At 39.1% G+C, this 26225-nt stretch overlaps 1 protein-coding gene across 1 annotated transcript in view; it reads left to right on the top strand.

Moving 5' to 3' along the window:
* The window catches only part of LOC144805622 (uncharacterized), a 59936-nt gene extending 37761 nt beyond the window's left edge, over positions 1 to 22175 (top strand). Inside the window, 3 exon segments of the mRNA XM_078672145.1 lie at positions 18575 to 18663; positions 18665 to 18753; positions 18755 to 22175. Coding sequence (XP_078528271.1) covers positions 18575 to 18663; positions 18665 to 18753; positions 18755 to 21080 — 2504 coding nt within the window. The 3' untranslated portion in view covers positions 21081 to 22175.
* The last annotated feature ends 4050 nt before the right edge of the window (positions 22176 to 26225 follow it).

Here is a 26225-nt window from a genome sequence, read left to right as displayed (position 1 = left end):
CTTAGACACCGACCTCACCACCTATGCTCCCCAGGACAGACCTTACCTCATGTTTACAATCTGTTTACTAATCTGAGGAAACACAGGTGATAGGATTGTGAAATATGCTAATATATTTTTTAATCATGCAGATACTATCTAATCCTTGTCAATAATGGAAAACCAATTCATGTGCCCGAAATATTTTTTTAGAATAACATTTAAAAAACAGAGATAAGGTCATATGTATAAGCATTATAGGGTTTATATTGTTTACTTATTGTCACTGCTTTGTTGTTTGGTAATAGTGGTCTATAATGTGTTTTTTGTTTTTTTTGTTTACCACAGATTGACATCAAGATTTCAATAGTAAGGAAATATGCCCTCAAGGCGGAGAAGAAGGAAAGATGCTAAGCGGAAAAAAACAAAAACAGCAACGGAATTAAAGCAGTCTCCTACAACAAATACTTAAAAAAACGCGAAAAAAGCTCCTGGTAAGACAACTAAGTCTTTTTTTCGGAACATATGTAGATTAAAAAAAATTATAATATACATGTGAATTTACAGAAGGAGAGAGCAAATTTGAAGAGGAAGGAGAGGCCCCCCAAAAATGTTACTACTGCAGCAGGAGACAATAATATGTATAGGAATAGAAGGCAAAATCCATTTAGGGACATTCGTAAACTAATGTTTCGCAATAGGGTAGTTTTAAATTTGTTAAAAAACGTTAAGAAAGGTAAACAGAGAGCTGCTTTTTACAAGAAAAAGAAAAATGTAGAGAAGATTGTTGATCAAGCTTTTGAAGTTAAGAAAGAATTATTTATTTTAGTAATTAATAGAATTAGGACACTTAACAAGACAGTTGATGTTTTCAAATCAAACAGTAGATGCAAAAGAGTAATTAATCGAACTAATTTTTGTAAAGTTTTTTCTGGAGAATGGATCCATAGTTCAAGTTGTGAGCCATTTTTTAAGGAGGAGAGTTACTTCCAGGAGAATGATTTGGTGCATGCAGTTGACACCAGTGGTCGAGCATATGAGGTGAAAGATGGTTGTCCGATTGAAAAAGAGAAACTTGTGTCTAGAGATGCAGAAGAGGTGTTAGTTGATGAAGTTTTAGGGAGACGTACTATGGGTCCAGTGTACCCTTGGAAGTATAGTAGGATTTGTAGTGTGCGACAGGATTCAATCGATGTGCTTCGTAATTTCTTACGTACATATAGTAAGAAAAGTCTAAAACAGAAAATGAAGATGTTGCAAGACTTAGATCCTTGTAGAGTGAGAGAAAACACAGGTTTGCATGGACATTCACTGGCTTGTCTTTCAAGAAAAGTATGTCGGAGTGTTTTTCATCATTTTAGGATGTTAGCAGTGCATCATAACAAAATGAGGAAATTAGTGAGAAGGTTGTATTATGCAAAAAGTCCAGCACTTAAGCTTAAACAGTTAAATAGTGCTCTTTTGCATGGAACTGAATTAGATGTGAAGAAGATTTGTGAAGAAATTGAGATTTGTTATTTTTGTGAAAAAGAGGACAGTGTAGAAATTGACACAGCAATTCAAGGTAATGTGGAAGATTTCAAGTACAGAAAAATTTGACCAGGAAATTTCGAAGTTTAAGGTGAAATCAAGTGAAAGGCCTAATTTTACTTGTGTTTGTTGTCGATGGACTCATTATAAGATTCAGACTAGGTTAGTTGATTTATATGCAAAAAGTGAAATGGAAAATAATAGTGAATGGAAGAATTTTGCAACTTATTTGTGGGTGGAGAATTCTTTTGATTTGAGTTCTGATCAGCGTATTTGTAAATATTGTTATAATAAATTAAATGAAAACAGAATGCCTGCTAGAGCTGTTCATAATAATCTTGAGTTGGTAGACATTCCTGCTGAATTGATGGATTTAAATACATATGAATCTATTTTGATTCAATGTGTCCATCCTTTTCAGGCTATTGTTCGCATGGAGCCTAAGATAGGGAAATTGCCTCCTTCAGATTTACAGAGAGGATTAAAGGGAAGAGTTGTTTATTTGCCTCTAGATTTCAAGAAAAATATTTATACGATTGGTGTAGAAAAAGTGGAAGAGGAACCTTTAGTTATTCTAGTTAATGGGGTTCCGACAAAGAGTAAGAACATTTGGCAAGATTTAGTGGATGTTAGGAAAGTCAAAAAGGCAACGTTGTATTTAGTCAAAAACAATGAGTACTACAAACATGTATGTGTTGGAGCAGAGGAAATAGCTGCAGAAGAAGACAGTGATTGTTCAGCCGGCCAAATTGAAAAGGTTGATGTATCTGGAAATGAAGAAATATATTAACATTATACTGTTCATCCTTTGCATTCCAAAGAAGTAATGGGGAATGCAATTGAATTGTTTCAAATGAAAGCAGCAAAAGGAAGTCCCATTAGTGTATGGGAAGAAAGTTTGGAGGCTTGTTCTTTTCCACAGCTATTTCCAACAGGTCGAGGTGGACGATATGACGATCGACCACTTCAAATTCCTGCATCTGAATACCGGACTTTAACACCTCCAATGCTAAGGCATTTCCCGCTGGGTGCTGAGCATATTGAAAACCCATTGTTCATGACAAGGTCAGCTCGTCATAAGCACAGCTCCAGTGTACTGCATGACGAGCTGACCTTGTCATGAGCATGGAAGAGGTTAAGATTATATGCTGAAGATCCAAGGTTTCGTCAATGCATTCCATATTTGTTTCATCTACTGTATGAAAGTGACTTGTCTGGGCTTTCTTATGCAGTAAATCATATACTGAAAAGTGGAGCACATCTGCAAAATGTTTCGGCGAGGGACTTTATGGAGAAAGTGAATCTGCAAGATAATATTTTGGAATCTCATCTAATCAATCTCATGGCATGTCAGCGTGGTACAAACGAATATTGGTACCGTCGTCATGGTGAATTGAAATGTATGCCAAGAAACTTAGGAACTCCTACATGGTTCCTCACTCTTAGCTGTGCCGAGTATGCATGGGACGACTTCAATTTATACGCGAGGCAAATGCAAATATACAAAATATAGAATTCAAAACACCTGGAGAACTGTGTTCTTTGGATCCAGTGAATGTATGCAGATATTTTAATCATAGATTTGAAGCTATGATGTCTTTTATTACCAACAAAAAAAATCCTCCCCTTGGAGAGCTTTTGGATTTCTTTTGGAGAAAGGAGTATCAAGCGAGAGGTGCTCCTCACATACATATGTTGTTGTGGATTAAAGATGCATCCAAATTTGGAACAGATTCGGATGAAACAGTGATGAGTTTCATTGAAGAGTATTCAACATGTGCTGTTCCGAAAACTACAGAGGAAAACAGTTTAAGGCAACAAGTTTTACGCTTTCAATCCCATCGTTGTGGGAAGTATTGTCGTTTGAAAATTCAAAAACAAGGAAAAGTTCTACACAAAATGTCGTTTCGGCTTTCCACGACCAGTGATTTCTAAAGGAAGAGTAAATAATTTGATGTCTTCTCTGTGACATACTGTGACGAGGAAATCACCAAAAAATACATACAATTTAAAAAGAAACGAAGAATCCATCAACGACAGCAACCAGTGATTTTGTCCATGTGGAATGCTAACATGGATATTCAATTCGTTGCTGACAACTCTATTGCTGTGGCTCGATATGTGACGTCTTACATCACAAAAAAAGAAAAGACAGAACTGAAGGAAATGTGGGAGGATATTTCACATGAAAAGAGTCTAAGCAAGAAATTATACAGTTACAGTCTGAAGATGTTGTCACATCGAGAAATTGGAGCATTTGAATGTTCTGATTGATTGTCATCAGCAAGTCTATATGCCAAATCTAGAACCATCATTTGGGTGAGTCTAGGTCTTGCTGCAACACGAAACCGAGTTTTGAAATCTGTACAAGAAATAGAGTATTTGGCGGAGAAAGAACCAGAAAGTACAGATATTTTGAAGACAAACATGTTGGATACATACTATCCAAATAGAAGTCCTCACCTTGAGAACGCTTGTCTCTATGAAGTTCTGCAAAGCTATATTTATAAGAGGAACATCAGAGAAGATATCAATAATGGAATATATGCTGTCATTGGATGTGAAGGATGTCTAGTGAAACAGAGAAAAGGTCATTTGGTTAATCATCGAAAATTGAGTTGCGAAAATCCAGACAAAAGGGAATTTTACTATTTGGCTCTTTGCAACTCTTTAAACCATGGCGAACAGAAGAGGAACTACTTGGAGATTTTCTCTATTACGAAGATTCTTTTAATGCAACCAAGGATACCATAGAATGTCCTGTTTTTCCAAATTATCTGCAAATGTTGAACGAAGAAATAGAGCAAGAAGCAACAATTGCTGCAGAGATTGCTAGAGACAGTTCTCAAAACAGTCAGAGTTCTACTTCATTGAGTCAGGATCCACTAGGAGGACCAATTATTCAAAATGAGGCTGCCACTGCCATGGATGAGGTGGAAAGAACTATGGAACAAGCTGAAGAGGATGTAATTAACCTAGAAGATTTGGTGAAACAACTAAACATTGAGCTGAAACAGATACATGACGAAGTCACAGAACAGATTGAACATGGATTCAGTCATGAGAAAAAAGAGTGCTCATGTACATCATTTAAGCCTGTCCAACTGTACATGAGTGGAGAAGCGGGAACTGGAAAAAGTTTTCTGATTAAAGCAATTGTAACTTATTTGCAGAAAAGGACTCAATCACCGCTGTCTTGTGTTGTAACCGCTACAACTGGGCTGGCAGCACATAACATTAAAGGGATTACTTTACATCGTTTACTGATGCTGCCAGTTGAGCATGATAATAAATTGCAATACCACAAGTTATCTGGAGATGCGTGTTCTGAAGTTTAGAGAATCCTGAAGAAAATGAAACTTCTTATCATTGATGAAGTAAGCATGGTCTCAAATCTAATTCTTGCTTTTGTGCATTTGAGAATGCAAGAAATTCTTAGGACAGACTATGATGTGTTATTTGGAGCAAAATACATTATTGTTTTAAGAGATCTACTGCAGTTGACTCCAGTGAAAGGACAACCTGTGTTTAAAATGCTCACGCATGAAGATACCAGGAAGTGCCTAGGAAGCATAGGAAACGTTAATATATGGTTAAACTTCAAATATGCAGAACTGCTTCAAAATATGCGACAGGCAAAGGATGAAGATTATATAAAAATATTCTGCAAGATGTAAGAATCAGAAAACTAAGTGAGCATGGGAAGGAAGCTTTACATGCATGATTAATTTCAAACTTGTATCCAGATGAAAACATTCTTCCAGAGGATATTTTTAAGAAAATTACTGGCAACATATCTGGGATATGTTTGATGCCAACTGTGAAAGAATGTTCCATGTTCAACAACAAAATGTTAAAGTTAGAAAATGAAGAGATTGTGAAACTGGAAGCTATAGATAACATAGAGCATATGGGAGCAACAATTATTTTGTCTGAAAATTTGAAATCAAAATTGGATTAATTAGAGAAGAGTATATCTAAAACTGCTGGTTTTGAAAAGACTCTGAATGTGTGTTTAAATTGTCGTATCATTATGAGAAGGAATTTAAATGTTGAAAGAGGTCTGGTAAATGGAGCAATGGGTCATGTTGTTGATTTTGTGAATTACAGAAATAGAGATGGAATTGAATTTTTAAAAATTAAATTTGATGGCATTGAGGAAGTACAACAAATCAGTCGTTGTTCTGCTGGATTTTTGCTTGTAAAAGACTTATATGTTCGTCGAAAACAGTTTCCTGTTTGTTTGGCATATGCGGTGACAATTAATAAATCTCAAGGTTTAAGTGTAGATAGTGCTTTGGTGAACATTGGAAGTTCTGTGTTTAAAAAGGGTATGGCATATGTGGCATTATCACGAGTCAGAACTTTATCTGGATTGTACTTGGTTGAGTGTGATGAGACAAAGATTTGTGCAGATCTAGATTGTGTTAAAGAATACAATAGGTTAAGAAGAGAGTATGCTCCACATTTGCCTCAATATCCTCTGTTTGAAAAATGTGTGGTAGGCCGAAAAAGAAGAAATGAGAATAATTGCAGTGAGGTACTAGCAAAAAGACAAGAAGTAGATGAAACTGTAATTGTAAGCAGAAAGAAAAAGGATTCTGTTGAAGATGTTGTTGGATTTCAATTTGAAAACAGTTCTGGTGTCGACTGCTATGCTAATGTAGTGGTTAATATTGTTTTTTGTCTTCAAAATCTACAAGAACAGATTGTTGAAAATCGAGATCAAACATTCTGCTGTTTATTGAAGTCTGTGTTTGAGAAATGTAACAGTGATAGAGCAAAATAGAAAGTGTTTCAGAAATTCGAAATCTTTTAGAAATATGTTTTGGGCAAAATCAATTTTCACAGAATATTCAGCAGGATTGTCACGAATTTTTTATGTATATGTTTGGTGTATTAGAAGATGAAGGTGTAGATGTAGAAAATCTATTTGGCCTTTATTATCAATGGCAGCATGACTGTGACAATTGTAGTTTATCAAGTAGTACTAGAATAGACACTGAAAGATTTATATTTTTGACTTTACCAGACTGCAAATCGGTGTCTTTCAATAATCTAGTTAAAGCAGCTGATCACAATATGGTATGTACCCAATGTAAGTCTGCAATGCTGTCCACATTATTTCTACAAAGTTATGGTCACTATGTCATTTTAATGTTCCAACGATGTAGACCTGATGGAACGAAATTGACAAATTCTATTAAAAATTTTGTGGCTTCTCAGTTATCAATTTCAGGAAGAACCTTTGCAACTGTAGCTATTATTTATCATGACGGTCCATCGACAAGATCAGGGCATTACACATGCTATTTCAAATGTCAAAAAGGGTGGAAGTTGTGTAATGATACTCATTTGACTTTCAAACAACGTTTGCCTTTTGACTTAAAAAACTCATACCTAGTGTTTTTAGAACCAAAATTTAAGTAAAGGTAATTGGCCTATGAAGACGGGAGCAGTTAATAAAAGTTAGTTTATTGTTTAAAATTATATTCTGAGTAAAATTGATTGAGTTGTCATATAGGTACTGTAAGTGGATCTCATAGTAAGTGATATTAGTATCATACGAAATGTTGAACATGAGTGAGCCAGAGATGGAATTATGAATATTTTAATATTGTGAAAATGTTGTATAAGCCTTTCTTTCAGAACGTCGGGAAAACAGTAATTTCAGAGTTTGTTTTAAGTAATTTGAAAATATACTGATACATCTGACACTATTTGGCCTTAAGGAAAAGTGAAGGAATGAGCAAAGAGTCATGACTGAAAAAAAGGAGTATATGAAAATATTGAAACATATTTCAGATGTTCTTTGAGCTTTTCTTCTAGAAAGTCGATGAAATTGATTTTTTAGTGAACAGCAGAGTACTTTCCAACAAAAAGGACCTTCATGATGTACTATTTGGCCTAAAGGAAAAGTAAGTGAATCAAAGATTAGTGTACATTTGTGATTTTTAAGTTTATATGGGTTTTTTAAAAACCACCATCTTTTTGATTATGTTTTTTTTTTCCCGCTGTCATATGATGATTAGTTTGAACTCACTGTTTTAAGTGAAATTCAATATATTCTGAGAACAGCAAAAATAAACTATGTAACATGTTGTACAAGTTATTCTATAGTTTGTATTGTGTAATTTAAATTGTATTCCCATTGTCTCACACTCACTTTCCTTTTTGCACCCTCTTTCAGCTCTTTTTACTCACTTATAATGTCTTTCTCTCACTCTGTTTCACCCCTGTTCCTTTACTCCACTTCTTTCACAACCCCTTATTCCCATTTCAACTGTCTGCATCCCCTCTCTCCCTTGCATCAGTTTTCAACTTTCAGTCTCTCTGTTTTATTTCCCTTTTCCGTGTTTTCCTTCTTTCCTGTTTTAGTAATTCCTCTTTACTCATTCAGCTCTTTTGTCGTAGTCTGTCACTATAACTCACCCACTCTCCCTGACTTATCTTTCTATGCTCTTTTCTTTTGTCCTCTTCTCTTTCTTTTTCCTTCACTACCTCTATGTCCTCAGTCCCTGACTCTCCTTGTGTTATGCTCACTTATGTTTATCTAGCTTCTATCATTTCTCTTAATACAAATTCACTGCTCCTCTCTCATAGTTCTTCATCTCCTTTTTTTTTTTTTTTTTTACTCCGGTTCCATTACTACTTCTCATTTCCTATTATTCAGTGTCCTTCTCTTTACTTTCATCACCAAATCACATTCTCTCTGTTCCATTGCTTTACTCCTCTTACCCTCTCTTTCCTTCTTTTACTCCCTTACTCATTTTCCTTTCCTCACTTATTGTATTCCACTTCACTCAGTCCTTCCCTTAGTCTCTCGGTGTACTAACTTCCTCACTCCTTTTCCCTCAATCCTTCTATATTATCCTCTCTCCCTTCATCCCTTCACTCTATGACTCTCCTTCACTTACTCTCAGTTATCTTCCATTCCTCATTCTTCTAAATGTATCCTTAATTAGACTCCTTTCCTTCTCAGTCATTGTCTTTTTACTTCAGTTCAGTTTCCTGATTTAGTTTTGCTAACTCACATTCTTTTAGTATATTTCTTACCTTCAGTTCATTTCTCTCTTCTTATCTTCCTCTCTGTCAGTGAATCTATATGCCTTACTCCTAGTAATTTGCTCTCCTTCTATTTCTTTTACCGTCTTTTTGTCCTTCTACATTACTTTATTTCCCTTTCTGTGTCTTTTACTCGTACTTTATTTCTTAATACACTGCTATGATTTTTAACCTCTTCATTTGTATCTTTTATTTTAAAATATAGATTTTACTAAATATAACTTATTTTTTCTTCTCTCTTTCATAGATACAAAGTGAAGTAAAAAATGTAATTAAAGTTACATTAATTATATGGTAAGTGTGACAAAAAATATTAAGTTTGTCATCACCCTTTGCTTTAACCTCACTATTATTCTCTCACCCTACCTCACTCCTTTTTCCTTACTCTGCTTCCCTCACTTATTCTTATCCTCCAACCGGAGGAATCGGACATGAATCCTCCAACTGGGAATCCCTCGTACAGCCTAAACAACAAATTCTTTTGAACTTACTTAACCCAGGCATCGTTACTTCTCTAGGCTATTCACAAACAACAAGGGGTATAGATTAATAAAAACAGTACAAACGGACTTACCCCTTGGCTTCAGTTATTGCAATGACTGAATCAAAAACCCAAAAACAAAGCAAAACAAAGGATTGTGGGAGCGACCCACGAAATACTTAACTAAGGATCGTCCTACACCAGCGAAGGTCCGTCTATCGTCTCGCTTTACCAAGCACCGTCAGAAGGGTCCAAGGCAGGGCGACAGTCAGGGCAGCAGTCTTCAGTAGCCTTTGGAAGGGAGTAGCCGCGCTGTCAAAGACCTTCGGTCCACTTACGACATACAGGGGTCGATCACGTGGTGCGCGTCCTCCAGAATTTTCTTGCGGGGCTCCTCACGACCCTCGGGCTTAACCGCTACTTCAGAAGTCGCCCCACGTTGGGCACCAGTTGGAGAACCACCGCCTTAGGGCCCGGTGGCGCAGGGTACGCCTAAGATCCCCTGGATTCACCTGCCTTGTCAAATACAGAGACACAGACTCTTTGTCTGGCGTAGAAGATGATTTTTATTAGCTGCAGCTAGCACAGTGGTCTTAGAAGTCGTCAAATACAACGAGGTTCAAAAGAGACTGCCACTTAACTCCGTGGCGCACAGGTTTATATATGGTACAATACAATGCAAAAATGCAATCACATGAGAGCAGGAGACATAAACAAATGTTATAAACAATGCCTTAAGCCTAAAGTAACTCAAGTTTCCCGGTTGCGTTTGTTACTCGACCCCTTAAGTAAAACATCGAATGAATCCACACAATTTGGTTTACAAGCATTGAAGACACAGCTGTATGTGTTAGAAGAATAGTCGTGAAACAGGAGAATACATGAGACATGTAGCGAAGGACAGCAGATAAGATAACCTGGAGGAAAGAATGGTGTGAGCCAACAAATAGCCCGGACAGGGATTAATCAGCTCAAACAGGAATTAGTGTACTCGGCCAGACCCTGACACTCGTTAGTAAACATGAGCGAAGAAGACACCTGAAACGTGAAATGCAGAAACGACAAAAACATTGCATTCGCCGCGCTGCCTGAGTGAGGGCAACACAAAATGGCGGCGATTTACAAAATGGAGGCTGAGCACGAACGAATTCGTAATTTTACTGAACTTCAGGATCGAACAGCCAGGTGGAGGGGAGGAGGTTATTGAAGGTGCCTGTTCGTGCGCGTGGGATGAAAGGGCACGAAAGTTTGGCAGGGAAGTGGCTCCGGGGGAAGGGCCGCGCTGATGATGCTTTATGACTCTAGCATGTGTACTTGGGGGTTGCCAGCGCGCTGGGGATGATAGCGGGGTCAGGGAGACGCGTAGGTGATCGGCAATATGCAAAACGGTCACAGTGTCTAAAATGGCTGCCGCTTACGTGCTTGCTGAGGCTTAAGATTTGACAAGATGGCGCCGGTAATGATCACATCGAAATCTAATTTTCAACAGAGTCCTGGTGTTTGTGTGACCACAACTCCCAACATGGCCTTGTCCTCCCCACACCAGAGCCCAGTGTCAGCCATCTTGGCAGCACTTTTCCTCTCCCTGTGAGCTGAGCATAGGTCAAGGTGGGCTTGATGGGCCATGTGGGAGGAGGACTGTTGTCTGTGACTAATACTCCCATCATGCTTTTGTCTACACCCACCTTCACAGCACTCTTAAACTCCCTTCTTGTGACTCTGCTTTCCTGGGGGTGAATGTGTGCAAACAAGATGGCTGCTGTATGTGACTGGTGTTTGGATCACCTTGCCCTGCTGTGAGTTAGTGCTAAGTTCTTAATTATTTTTACATGGTGTGCTTTGCTGTTACATTGTATGTGTTGTTGGTTGCAATCTAAATTTGATCAGATATCCCATCATGGACTGGTGCAACTCACACCAGGGCCCAATGCCCGGCATCTTGGGAGTAGATTTATCATGAGTCTCAGGTTATGCATACTCGCCGACGTGGGGTTTGGAGTTGGTGAGAGGGATGTGTGTGTTGGAGAGGGGCTGCTGGTAGATATAGCTCTCCTCCTCTCTCACAGCCCAGATAGGCCCCCATGAACCATGCTTCCATGACAGTGAGTCAAACTTTATGTTCAAGATATCTGACAATGGTGTCCTGGTGTTTGTTTGAGCACTACTCCCAACAGGGCCTTCTGCTCCCCACACCAGTCGCCAAGGTCAGCCATCTTGGCAGTACTTTTCCACTCCCTGTGAGCTGAGCATGGTTCACGATGTGATTGTTGGGCAATGTGGGAAGAGGACTGTTGGCTGTGACTATGGCTCCCATCATGCTTTTGGCTACATCCACCTTCCCAGCAATCCAAACCTTCCTTCCTGTGACTCCGCTTCCCTGTGAGTACATATAATAGTGCTGGCAAGATGACTTCTATTGGTGGTTGGTGTTTTGAGGCTATATCCTTGCTGTGTTTGTTAGTAAGTTTTTACATATTATGACACATTTACATATTGCTCAGAGATTTCTGGTATCTTGTTTCTGTGAGTGACATAGATATCACAGGATCATTTGCTTAATGTTGATATGGCTTTGCCAACAGTGATTTGTATCACTGTCCCCTTGACAGTGATGTCTGTGGGTATGTAGTGGATCACAATATTAGCTTGTTGGGTATGTACTCACCAGGCTCAGGTTCTCCTGATAATCCATGGTGCCCTCCGGTGGAAGGATGAACCGCACCTTCTCCTCCCTGAAAGTGAAGTTTGTAGGTTTTGCAAGTGGGCCGCCACTTGTCCGCTGGCTCAGGGCATGTTCTCTGCCAATCAGCTTCTAGACCCTCCTTTGCACATCCTAGTACTTGTTCCTGATGTTGTCCTTAGTGTGAAGGCAAGGTGCCTGTGCCTTCACCTTATTGACAATCCTCTCCCACATCTTGGTTTTCTGGGACAAGTGGGTCTGTTGGACCAATGTACCAACTAACTTTCAACTCATTGTCTGTGAACTTTGGATTCTTCTTTGGGGGCATGGTGATGGGTGGTGGTGGAGATGGATGTGTGGGTGGGTGTGAAAGTGAGGGTGGGTGACTATGAGAAAATGTGTGTGTTTGTGAGTGTGGTATTTGACAGGTGCTAGTGGTGTCCAGGTTGTGTGGTGGTTGGGTTGTAAGTGTATGTCTCAGTGCAGTGTAGTGGTGGTATCTGCTGGCAGGTCTGTTGAATTTGCAAAGGATCATGTTAAGGATTTTAGCTCTGTATATAGGTGGAGTCGTGGGTGTGTCCTACATAGTTGATTTATTTTTTTGTCTTTGACAATGCTTGTATGAGCTTTTTCTCTCAGTTTCTGTTGTGTTTAGTTGAGCATGACGGAGGCATTCAGTTGACCGCAACGGATGCTTTTATCAGCATTTGCGCTGAAGTTACTCACTCTGTCCCAGCCCTACCATCTACTGACTTCTCTCACCCACTGTGCTGTCACTGTTGTGCGGTTTAAAAATACAGGCACAATCGCTAAAATTAAACACGTGTGTTTTTCTTGATAACCTGTTATCGCTCTATTTCTCTGTATCTCTGTCTATGCTTCCGTATCTATCTACACCTCTTTCTGTCTTACTGTGTCTTAGTTTTTTGTTTCTGTACACTACTTTGTATAACGTCTATTTCGGTTTTCTTTTCCGTACGTTTTTTTTCTCTCCATATCTTTTAATTGAAGTGCAAGAGGTAATGCAATATTTTTTAAACATGAAAAACAATGTGTTTATCATGAAGTTTAAGCATTCCCAAACGTTTGCGCACTTCTTTAATTTCTAGACCTGCTTTTCAATTTTTAATGCTTAACGCGCTCCTCCTCAGGAAGTTTTCACATCAACATTTGGTTCCGCAGCTGCACAGTGGGTATAACAACAGATAAGGCTGTGGGATAGCTCCAGGATGCGCTCTGCTCACATTAACACTGCTAATGACGTGCGTTCAATAGAAAGACCCTACTCCCCACCGCCACAATGCTACATTATGCCTGCTTTAATGTTAGCATATAGGTTTTAAGAGTGGGTCTAAAAAGGAAGCAGTTTTGGAAAGAGAATTTCGTGACACTTTACAAACAAAACTGATACAGCGCAAACTGAATATTAACTTTCGTATAATATTTGTTTCCGTGTAAGACAATTGCCAGCCTGTAGTTTTAAACAGCCCCCATATGTGCAAGTTGATCAAAGCCACATTTACATCCCATTTACAAACTATTGGAACGCTTCATACCACTCCAGACTTGTTGGCGGCTTCAGTTGGTCGTCTTTTAGAAGTAAGGTGTTAATGAATTTCAAACACATGTGGGGGCGTGCTATACAACCTGCCCACACACATCTTGATTCTTTTTTTTTTGCAATGTAGAGGTACCCTAAATACAAAAAAAAGGAGCTTCCCTGGTAACCTACGTGTACATACCTAAGAAGGTGCTGTTTACTAATGTCCACAGTTACTAAAAAGTTACCATAACTTGTGCTGCAAAGTGGTGCTGCAGAGTGGTGCCTTAGAATGATGCTGTAAAGGGGTACTGTAGAGTAGTGCTGTAGAGTGGTGCTGTAGAGTGGTGCTGTAGAGCAGTGCTGTAGAGTGGTGCTGTAGAGCAACTGTAGAGTGGTGCTGTAGAGCTCAACATAGCTTAAAAACATTGCAAAAGCCAATCGCTGGGGCCAAAAACTTACAAAGCAAAGGTCCCAAAGGTGAGACCTATTGGCTATGCCACTGCTTGTTGATCTAGGGCTCTGCGACCATCTAGGGAAACCTACCAATCCTAGACATTTCTGAAAACTAGACACCCAGGGGATCTGAGGGAGGTGTGACAAGCTAATATTGTGATCCCCAACGTTTTCTTTCCCAGAATCCACTGCAAACTTAGCTAAAGAAATCACATTTTCCTTACATTTCTGTGTGGGATCATTGCGTTGACATTTCCTACCACTCAGCGTTCCCCTTAGCTTCCCGATAAATGATACCTTTCTTGTGTGGGTACCCAATGTAGATAAGCCTAAAAAGTATTTTTAAAAACTGTCCTTTTGGTTCCCCCTCAAACTCTACATGTTTTTGTCCCTTCACTGGTGCAGGCACTTGGCCCACCCCTATAAGTGAGGAATTATTTTTTATTGGGAGACCAAGGAGAAAGCTGGGTGGTAAGAAATGTGTGCTGGCACGGAGAACCCACACAGAAACGTGAGGAAAATATCATTCTTACCTAATTTTTTAGGTTTGCAGAGGATTCTAGGTAAGAAAACTTTGGGGGTATTAACGCAAGCCACACCTGCCTGGGCTCCCCTGGGTGTCTAGTTTTCAGACGGGTTTGGAAGGTTTCCCTAAATGGGCACCGAGCCGGGGACCAAAACAGCAGATGCATCCCTTGTAAAACCAGGTTGTTTTGTGATAGATACTTTTGATGTCTCTACAATACGTTTTGACCCTTCCCTGTCACAGCCACTAGGCCCACCTCAACAAGTGAGGTACCATTGTTATCAGGAGATTTTAGTGAATGGTAGTTGGAAGGCAGTTGGTGGCTCTCTGCAGATTCAAGAATATTCCAATACAGAAATGTGAGGAAAATGGTTTTTGAGACAAATTTTGAGGATTGCAAGGGATTCTGGGTAACCGAACCGGGTGAGAGACACACACATCACCCATCCTGGATTCCCATAGGTGCTTAGTTTTAAAAAATGTACAGGTTTGCTAGGTTTCCCTAGTTTCTGGCTGAGCTATGGCCCAAAATTCACAGCTAGGTACATTGTAAAAAAAGGGCCAGTTTTCATTGGAAAAAAGTGATGTTTTCACGCTGCCTTTTGGTCCGTTTCTTGTTGCAGGCACTAGGCTTACCCAGACATGTGAGGTAGAATTATGATCTAAAGCCTTGGGGGAATGCTGGGTGGAAGGAAGTGTGTGGCTCCCCTCAGATTTTAGAGTTTGCAAGGGATTCTGGGTAACAGAACCTGGTGAGAGCCACACAAGTCACCTAGTCCGGGATTCCACTAGGTGTCTAGTTTTAAAAAATGTACAGGTTGGCTAGGTTTCTCTAGGTGCCAGCTGAGGTAGGGCCCAATATTCACAGCTCTAGGCATTTTGCAAAAAAGGGTCAGTTTTCAATGGAAACCATTTATTTTTATCAGGAGACTTACGGGAATACGGATTAGTATTAACAATTGTCTACCTCAGCATTTGTGCATTTCAAATGTCAGACTGTTGTAAAAAAGAAGTAATTTTAAGAAATGCCCTCTAATTCACATAATAGTATGTGTAGCCATCATTTCAGGGATGTGCAAATACAAGCTGCTCCTAAACTCCATATCTTATGCCTATTTCAGAAACACATAGTTTTCCTTTATACCTATTTTGCACTCTTTATATTTTACCAGATGAATTGTTATATACCTGGTACATAATAAAAAAAACATTACAAGGTGCAGCTCAGTTATTGGCTCTGAGTACCTCGGATTCTTGGTGAACCTACAAACTCTGTATATCCCTGCAACCAGAAGGGTCCAATGAATGTAATGGAGTATTGCTTTAAAAAATATCTGGCATAGTTGGAAGAAGTTACAGATGAAAATGAAATGTACAAATGGCAGTTTTTTTTTTTTTAAATCAATTTCAATATTTGTTTATTTCAACTGTTACTTTCTATAGGAAAAACTTGCAGGATCTACACAAGTGACCCCTTGCTGAATTCAGACGTGTATACAAAAAATTGCCCCCTTCCCAATTGACTTTTAGTGAGGAACCAAATAAAACTTAATCAAATCTGGTCCGGTATATTTATTTTACCTGTTACTTATATTATTTCATACAAAAATTATTTCAAAATAGCAAGAAAAAACACACGAGCAAGCTGCCGAGTGAGAAGCAACGTGCAAACGCGGTGCGTGCGAACAGAATGCAGAGATAAAGGACTGAATTTATTACCAATATCGGAAAACGCGAGCAGTAAAGTGAAGGCGATTCCGAGACACACAGCCCCGGACGGGGCTTTTAGACTGGGGACGAGAGGGAGTGTTAAGCTCCACATTAAGCACAGGTTACCGTGGCAACAATCACAGAAAAACGAGGTCGCTAACCACGATCCAAAATATTGTGCACTACAGGAAAAGATAAAGATACTCCTCCGCCCCTCCCTGCATCACAAGCTCGTCCAGATTAAGATTGGTTCGTGGATAAAGTTGCACCAGTTGAGACTGGAAGGATTGTTTCCAATAAAATCACCCTTGGTTACTATATAACCACACACAGAAAAACAAAAAGAGCCCTGATGATGGTTTGGACATTAATGGCCCGAACTTGAAACGCGTCGGCATATTCAGCAAGAGCCAATTAAAACATCTAGTGTGGTCTAAAATAATAATGACATATGTATTGTTTCGCTCTTTTGATAAAGCAATCCTCTTTCCATGTTATCAAACTTTGATGAACAAAACGGTCTAATGTAATGTGAAATTGTGGCATTGCAAATTTGTTTGATTTATTGGATGCAACATTAATGTTATTTGTATTGGTTAACTTTTTGCAACATGTCTTATGGTAGTTTGTAATTTTGTAATGTATTGTGAATAATTGTTAGTACTGTGTATTTTTTTCTTGCTATTTTGAAATAATTTTTGTATGAAATAATATAAGTAACAGGTAAAATAAATATACCGGACCAGATTTGATTAAGTTTTATTTGGTTCCTCACTAAAAGTCAATTGGGAAGGGGGCAATTTTTTTGTATACTAGTATAATAGGGTCCAGCCCTCCCCCAGCCCTGACATGGACCTAACTCCTTTTTGTGTAGAATTCAGACGTGTGACTACTTTTCAAAAATCTATAGCTTTCTGGTATCCACCATGGATTTCACAAGCTTTTCTACCACTAATTGGAAGGAGGTTGAAATAACAAAAAATAGTTAAAATGGGCCATGTCCCAATAAAGTGCCAAATCAGTGTTGAAATATCTGTTTTTATTCAATTTTGATTGTTGCTGGGAGGATGGTGACTCTAGCACCGCAAACCCTTCATTGATTCCATTTACAGGGGAAAAAACAGATATTTTCTTCTGCAGCACCTTTTCATAATTTTTCCCCAAAAACCCAAAATGTAGCTGTAATTTGGCTAAATTCTCAGTCCCCTTCAGTGGAATCCATCAACACCTGATACCTTTAGAATCCGCAGGAAGTTGGAAAAATAGAAGCAAATTTGGCGTGGATACCTTACAGGGACAAAAAGTTATGAGGGTGTAAGTGCGAACTACCCCAAATAGCCAAAGAAAAAGGCTTTTCACTGGGCGTTGGGTAGGGGGGCTAGCAGAGAAGGGGTTAAGAACCTTTGATCTACAGAAATTACTCCTTACAAAATTCCATATTTCTGCAACTTTTAGAATTGTCTACATTTCTCTATTGTCTGTATTTTTGTTTTTAGATGTTTCAGCAGAAATGTTGTATCATGTAGAATCCAAGGCTTAAAGCAAACAACTAAGAAAATCTCTGTGGATGTAGAACGCTAATCCAGTGCCAGACTGTAGAGACTGGCGTAGAACAAACCATAAGCACTATATGCTCAAAAGATTGTCAAGGGATGTGTTGCACACTGGTTCTGGCAGGACTGCCATTGTCCTTCCCAATGCATGGTGGTAAATGTACGCAAACACATCTTTTACTCACTGTAGCGTGGTTGCTTGTATGATAAAATGAAGCCCGGTGCGTAGTCACCCTTGATATATGTTTCATACTTTGTGTTTTCAGAAGGGCAGATCTTGGTGAGGAGCTGGTCATGTTGTGCTTCTGCAAGCATGTAATGTACTAGACAGTGTATCTAGTGTTTTTTTTCCCTCTGGTCAAGGGAGCTCCTGGGAAAAAGTAATCCAAATGACTAGTATTGTTCCATGGAGTACCCACAGCACGGGGAACCTCATATACACTGTTTATCCTGCAACGCTCATGCACAAAGCAAACAGTAAAAAGCGAAAGTCTCTGAAAGCCCTAGATAGAAACTGTGAAAATGAATTTGCTCAGCTTAAAAACATCTAAACACTGATAACCACTAATTTTTACACTAACTAATCCCCATCTGCAGTTCACATCAAATAGAAACTGAAAACAGGGAAGACTAAGTGTATTTCAGAGTTTCTTTCACTATTTTATAAATGTGCAGTGTATGGCTTTCTGAAAAAGATTAGATCGTAATTATAGTTTATTTAGTATTGATTTCCTTTTTTTTTTTTTACAGATGAAAGAAATGCTTTAAGAATGGAAGATGGAAAGGACAAGGCAATTTTTAAAGGCATAGTTGGGCATTGAAACCTATCCCAAGAAGAACTGTTCATAATCAATAAAATATCTTAATCTACGCTCTCAAGCAACGTGAAAAAAAATACTCGACTCAAAAAGACTAACCAGAGAGACACTCGGGAATAGAAAACTTTCTAAATGTACTAAAGTTCTCAAAGCAATTTTTATAGTATTATATAAGGAGCACATTAAGTCAGCATAGAAGAAAGACAATATTTATTTAAAGTGACTTTGGTTCACAGAATGGAATGACTATAAATATTCTCAATGTGATAAAACATTCAGGGCCACAGGCCGTCTAAAGTTGCACAAGGTTGCCCACACAAGATTGAAGAACATATAAATGTAAGGAATGTGGGCAGACATTCAATGAAAAGAGTCTTGACACCTGGAAGAAGTTATATGAATGTACTGAATGTCAGATTGCATGCAAAAGGACACCTGCTGATAGATCAGGCAAGTCCTGCTGAGGAAAACATATTCATAACAATGGAAAACTTGCAGTCACATCAGACTGTCCATACTGATGGGAACCCTTTTAAACTAACTGAATCTAATCCAGCATTCATTACAAAGGCAGAGCTAATAAGACAACAAAACGTCCACATTGGGCAAAAATCATATGAATGTAGAGAATGTGACAATGTATTCATTGCAAAGGCAAACCTAATGCAACTTCTGAAAATCCACACTGGAGAGAAACCATATAAATGTACTGAAGGTGACAAGGCAATCATTAGCAAAGAGCTGTTGAAGCAAAATCACAGATTCCACACTGGAGAGAAACCCTTTCATTGTAGTGAATGTGACAGGTCATTCGTTGCAAAGACAAACCTAATGCAACATCAGAAAATCCACACTGGAGAGAAGCCATATAAGTGTATTGAATGTGACAAGGCATTCATAAGCAAACCGCTATTAAACCAACATCGGAGATTCCACACTGGAGAGAAGCCATATAAATGTACTGAATGTGACAAGGCTTTCAGTGGCAAAAAGCAGTTAAAACAGCATCAGAGATGCCACTCTGGAGAGAAACCCTTTTGTTGTAGTGAATGTGACAGGTCATTCGCTGCAAAGACAAATCTTAAGCAACATCTAAAAACCCACACGGGGGAGAAACCATTTAAATGTACAGAATGTGACAAGACATTTGTTGGAAAGACATCTCTAAGGCGACATCTGAGAATGCATACTGAAGAGAAGCCATATAAATGTACTGAATGTGACAAGGCATTCGTTGAAAAGGAAACCCTAATGCGACATCTGAAAATCCACACTGGAGAGAAACCATATAAATGTACAGAATGTAACAAGCAATTCATTACAAAAAAAGAGTTAATGAAACATCATGCAGTCCACACAGGGGAGAAACCACATAAATGTACTGAATGTAACAAGGGATTCTTTACAAGGGGAGAGCTAAATCAACATTATGCAGTCCACATTGGGGAGAAACCTTATGAATGTGCTGAATGTGACAAGGCATTTGTTACAAAAGCGCTGTTAAAGCACCATCAGAAAATCCACACTGGAGAGAAACCCTATTGTTGTAGTGAATGTGAGAAGGCATTCATTAATAACGGAGAACTAATAATACATCAGAGAGTCCACACTGGAGAGAAACCATATGAATGCACGGAATGTGAGAAGGCATTCAGTACAAGTGCATCCCTAATACGACATCAGAGAGTCCACACTGGAGAGAAACCATATGAATGCACGGAATGTCACAAGGCGTTCAATGCAAGTGCATCCCTAATACGACATCAGAGATTGCACACTGGGGAGAAACCTTATAAATGCACTGAATGTGACAAGGCATTCATTACTAAAGGAGCCCTTATTCTACATCAGAGATGCCATACTGGAGAGAAACCATATGAATGCACTGAATGTGATGGGGCATTCTTTACAGAAAGAGATCTCTTGCGACATCAGAAAATCCATACTGGGGAGAAACCATATGGTTGTAGTGAATGTGAGAAGGCATTTGTTACAAAAACTGAATTAAAGCAACATACAAAAACTCACACTGGAGAGAAACCATATGATTGCGCTGACTGTGGAAAGGCATTCACTACAAAGTACACGCTTATACTACATCAGAAGAGACACACCGGAAATAAACCATATGGTTGTAGTGAATGTGAGAAGGCATTTATCACAAAACAGCGGTTAATGCAACATCAAGAAACCCACACTGGGAAGAAATATCAATGCAATGAATGTGACAAGGCATTTTTTGCAAAGGGAACCCTAAGGCGACACCAGAAAGTCCACTCTGGAGAGATACCATATAAATGTACTGAATGTGACAAGGCATACACTCTAAAGCACCAGCTTGAATATCATCAGGAAGTCCATACTGGGAAGAAACCCTATGTATGTAGTGAGTGTGACAAAGCATTCTTTAGAAAACAGCACTTAATGGTACATCAGAAAACCCACAGTGGAGCGAAACCATATGAATGCACTGAATGTGACAAGGCATACAGTAGAAAACACCACTTGTTGGAACATCAGAAAACCCACACAGGGGAGAGACCATATGAATGCACTGAATGTGGCAAGGCATTTAGGAGAAAGACACACCTAATGGGACATCTGAAAGTCCACATAGTAAAGACACCATATGAATGTACTGAATGTGAAAAGGCATTCGCTCTAAAGCACATGCTAGTACAACATCAGAAAACCCACACTGAAGAGAAACCATATGAATGTGCTGAAAGTGATTCACTCTAAAGCACATGCTAATATAACATTGGAAAATCCACTCTAGAGAGAAACCATATGGTTTTAGCGATTGTGAAAATGGGTTTCTTTCAAAGGACTGCCTAATGCTACATCTGAAAGTCCACGCTGGGGAGAAACAATATGATTACATTTGATGTGACAAGGCATTTGTTGCAAAGAACATCCTAATGCAGCATCAGAATGTCCACACTGGAGACCGTATGAATGTACTGAATAGGACAAGCCATACACTTTAAAGCACCTATTAGTACTATATCAGACAATCCACACGGGAAGTAACCATATGCTTGTAATTGGTTTGACAAGACATTCATTAGAAAAAAACACTTATTGCAACATCGGAGAACCCACACAGGAGACAGACCATGTGAATACACTGTGGGGCAAATTGTATCACTGTACACAATCCAACACTGCATTTGTTGAAAAGTGATCAGAATGAGATAAAGCATTCATAACAAAGTGAGATCGAATGTTTTGTCGAAAGTAGAATGTGACAAGTCATTTATTCACAAAAAGGAAGACCATATTTCACATCTGAGATTTTCCACTGGGAGAAGCCACATCAGTGTACTGAATGTGACGAGGCATACAGTACAAAGACTGGACTACTATATCATTTTGAAATTTGACAATGTGAGAACCCAGATTTACTCAATGTGAAAAGAAGTTTATCACAAACTCATCACTTAATAAACATTTGAATCTGTATACGAGGAAGGAGCCATATGAACGCACTGAATGTGGCAAGGCAATTAGTAGAAAAGATAAGCTAATGCAATAGCAGCTATACCACACTGGAGAGATACCATATGAATGTTTCACATGTGATAAATAATTAATTACATTACAAAAAGAAACATACTGGTACACCAGAATGTCCAAATCAAAGAGAAACAATATGAATGTTATTGAATTTGATGAGACTCCGAGAGTCCACACTGGTTAGAAAACATGAATTTACAGACTGTGACAAGACCTTCATTAGGTAGGAATGTAAAATTTAACATAAAAGTTCACAACTGATAGAAACCACAAGAATGAACTGAATGTAAGAAAGTATTTACTACAAATTGCACTCTAGTGGGTTACCCCATATCACACAATGTATGAAGGGTAGGGTGACTAAATTACTGGGGCACAACATATGAGTAGACATAACCGTTTTGCAGTTACCAAAAAGCACAGACTGTCGTAATTGACAGCACTTGTCAACCTAGAAATAATAAGAAATGAGGTTATATTGGGAATTAAATGCAGCCTTTATACTCAGTATTATATGTTATTCAAATTGCTATCTGTTTGAGCCTTCTAACTCATTCTGCATTGGGGCGGAGAAAAATGTATTCATTTAACCCCCTGAAACCAGAACATACTACATTTTCAAAATCTGTCAGGACAGATAGTTAAAGGACAGGACTTTTTCAGCGAACATGGAACATCTGGTCAGCCTGTGTGGAGTTACAAAAAGAGTAGGCTTTCTTATTGAGCATTTATTTGTTGTTCTGTACTTGACTGACTTGAATTTGAACTGCCCCATTAAATTGTGTTATTTATGTTTTTGTTCAGTACCAGGCACCACATAGACTAAAAAAAGGTGTGTTATGCGCTTGTAAAAAAGAAAAAAGGATCATGTAAAACTGATACCATAAATTAAGAACAGCTCTACAATTCTTTTCCATTAATCCAGTGTTCCAATCATGGCACACACATGTTGCTGTCCATGGGCACATGGTGTTATGGCGAGTGTGAAAGTAGTTGACGCCACACATAATATAGGTCTTGAAACCCCAGTTTGAGATAAATTACATTCCCAAAGATCAGTGGATCAATAAGACATCACTGACCCATCTAATGGTCATGGGTAATTGTTCCATAATTAAAGATGAGTTTCACGAGATTCCTCTTGGAAAACTAGTACAACAAAATGATTTTCCACTTTGTGTCTGAGTGTGATTAAGGCAGACGTTCTTATAGTGCCTCTCGGTTGTATGAATCCCTGTGGTGCATAATGTACAAAGAGGTTCTCCCGCCCCCTGTCCATCAGGGTTCTATCCTCCACCTGTGCTCCAAGCACCTAACATTCATCTGTAAATAGTGGTTTCAACCCTCAAATGTACACAAGGATTTTAGCTTCCACTTATGGTTTTATCCTCCACCTTTACCCAGGGGTTCCGGAGTCTGCCTAGTGGTTATAGCTGCCAACTATACACAGGAGGTCTAGCTTCCACCTGTTCATGTGGGCGCTTCCTCTTTTTCTACATGGGAACCAACTTCTACGAACCAACTTCTACCTGTGATCAGAGGCTCCACCCTTGACTGTATAGTTGCTTTATTTGCTCTCCCCATTTACTTTTTTGGTTAAACTCCACAAAATCTTAATAAAACCATATTAATGGAAAAACACTTAATATTGGCAATTTTAAAGACATAGTACAGGAGTTGAGGTAACTGTGAAGTTGAGTGTGCAGGAAGGAGCCGGTGCAATCAACAATTAATATATCGGTATCCGTGTACATGCAATGATGCTCTCCTACAGGTGAGGCAGTTGTGATTACTGACTCCGTAGGAACGTTCATCAGGCACTCTGAATGATCAGGGAAGAGGAAAGTGAACATCTAGCCCCTATCATTTTCCCAAATGTTGCAAGCCTTCTCAAATTCCATAGTACAGAGGATCCGATCTAGCAGTGCAGTGTGATCCATAACAAATTGAACTCCTAATGAAGGGAGATTACTTTGCAGGTGAGCTCCAGGGTACAGAACATCTGAGTGCCTAGAGGAGTGAAGAACTGGGATGCCTGGACAACCCAAGATTCACTCTTTCTACATGTACCTATGCTTTGGCGCTTCACTCTATCAGCTCACATTCTCTGTCAGCATACATGACTTTCAGTGTATAGTGCTCTGAAAACTTTGATCTCAAATTGCATTACTTTATGAAATTGATTCTTGGAAACTCTCAAGCCATTTGATTGCATTTTTATTAATTTGTATTTTCTTAGAAGATTTTTTTTTTTTTTGTATTGAAGTTTATCAACCAATGCCTGTATCTTTTCAGGGGTGACCGTGCCCTTAGAAGCAGAAATAAGCTAAATAACGAGGTACAGTAACTAGTCTACTTCCGCCTGGGCTGGTCTTAAATATAAGTGCCTTAATGTCAAAGTTCACAGAGTAATTTCTGTTGATAGTTGTCTGAGCAGACCTCAGCACAATATTGCTGGAATAATCAGAACAAAGCACACCAAATGCTGCACAGCACTGCATAGCTAGTCTAGTGATTCACTTAATAATCTAGTCTTTAAACGCAAAAAAAATGTATTAACGCTTTTTTAACTATCTTTTTAAATGTTTTAAAAATATTAACTCTGAACTAGCTCCTTTTTATATTTAGAACTCTTCTTTCTCTTAATGTTGCAATGCATGCACACTTTACCTTTGCAAGAATCATGTGTGCAAATTATGCTGTAATACTTTTTTTATGTACGTTTATGGCCATAAAGGCCAAAATAAAGATTTTTTTAATTGGATTGGATTCACTTAATATTACAGGTAGTTTCTAAGGTCACAGAGGAAGTCAAATCCAGGAGGATAGGGTTATCATTAATAGGTAGAGAGACACATCTTTACTGTCAATAGCTTTGTGTACATGTCTTCTAGACTAGTGGTAATTACTGGGACGAAGAAGGCAGTGGAAATAGCAATGATGCCGGAGGCTCTTGATACATTCTGTGCCCTGACTGTGCATTTCAGAAGCATCATTGTTCCAGGTGTGTTTACCGTCCATCTGCTGGATTCACGCATGCTTCTCCTCTGTAGTAACCAGGAGGGCAGGAAAGAGGAGATGGATAGGACATTAACAGTCAGTCCCCTGATAGAATGTCTAGTTGAAATAATGGATGGAACAGATTTACTTGTTGAAAGAATGAAGAAGAGAGGCCAGTTATTGTTTCATAAGATTGCCAGTTGTTGTTTCATAAGATTGTGCCATGGTCTTGTGTAGAAAATGGGTTCAGTCACATCAGGATAAGAACGTAAAGCATGGGTAGTGCCGTTCTGATGCGAATCGATAAGGCAAGCGTACTGGCTGTGATCTGCAGTAACATGAAGGAGCTCAAGATGGATAAAGGAATTCTACCAAAGACAGAGAGAGTATTAGGATATAATGCACTTGTAACAAGGATGAAATATACATTGTCCAAAATCAATCGGGGGTTTGTTGAGCATGCTACTCACCCGTGAGGGTCTCAAGGGGCTGAGGGGTCGGGGGTTCACAGCTCTAGTAGCCGAAGAGCCAGGTCTTGAGGTCCTTCCTAAAGGTGTCCAGGGAGGGGGCGAGTCTGAAGTCTGCCGGGAGTTCGTTCCAGGTTTTGGCCTCAATTTGAGAGAAGGATCTTCCACCTGTCTGGCTCTGCAGATGCATGAGGTTTTGGCCAGTGCGAGGTTGGAAGATCGAGGTTTCCTTTTGGGTACGTGGAAGTTGATTCTGCCATTGAGGCATTTAGGCCCAGTGTTGTGCAGGTATTTGTAGGCGTGGGTGAGGATTTTGATGGTGACTCTTTTCTCCACGAGGGGCCAGTGGAGTGTTCAAAGGTGTTGGCTGATGTGTTCATGCTGGGGGATGCCGAGGACGAATAGGTGGGTTTAAATCAGACCCGTAGATGGGTGTTATCACCTGCCATGTAGTCTGTTGAAGATCTCTCACATGGTACGGTCAAGGAAGGGCAGAAACAGTGATCACAATTTTTTTTACAACATGTACCTACAGTGGATGCCATCTTCTCCTAGGTCCTTTTTTGACAATCTGGGGCTAGCCATGGTCAGCATAGGGGCTGCGAGCAATGATCACAGTACATTACAACATGAGTGTTAGGTGAACATTTTATTAGAATAATTATGCTTAATATAGACTTGGTTCGGTTACCATAACTTTTCTAAATTACTGAGAAATGCTTTCTTATAGGTTGTGCATGAGCAATGTCTTCATTCAATCTTTCAGAAATGGTTCAAAATTCCGTCTCAGCCATGGTCTGTTTCTGTATGTGCAAAGTATAATTTCTCTAGCTTCCTTGATTGAAAGGATGCATTTGAAATATTGCAAGGTTATTCAGCTAGGCCGCCGTTGCTATGTCCG

The sequence above is a fragment of the Lissotriton helveticus genome (assembly GCF_964261635.1).
Source record: "Lissotriton helveticus chromosome 1_1 unlocalized genomic scaffold, aLisHel1.1 SUPER_1_unloc_16, whole genome shotgun sequence".
Taxonomy (NCBI): Eukaryota; Metazoa; Chordata; class Amphibia; order Caudata; family Salamandridae; genus Lissotriton; species Lissotriton helveticus.
Note: the sequence above shows the minus strand (reverse complement) of the source record. Positions and strands in the feature narration are given on the sequence as shown.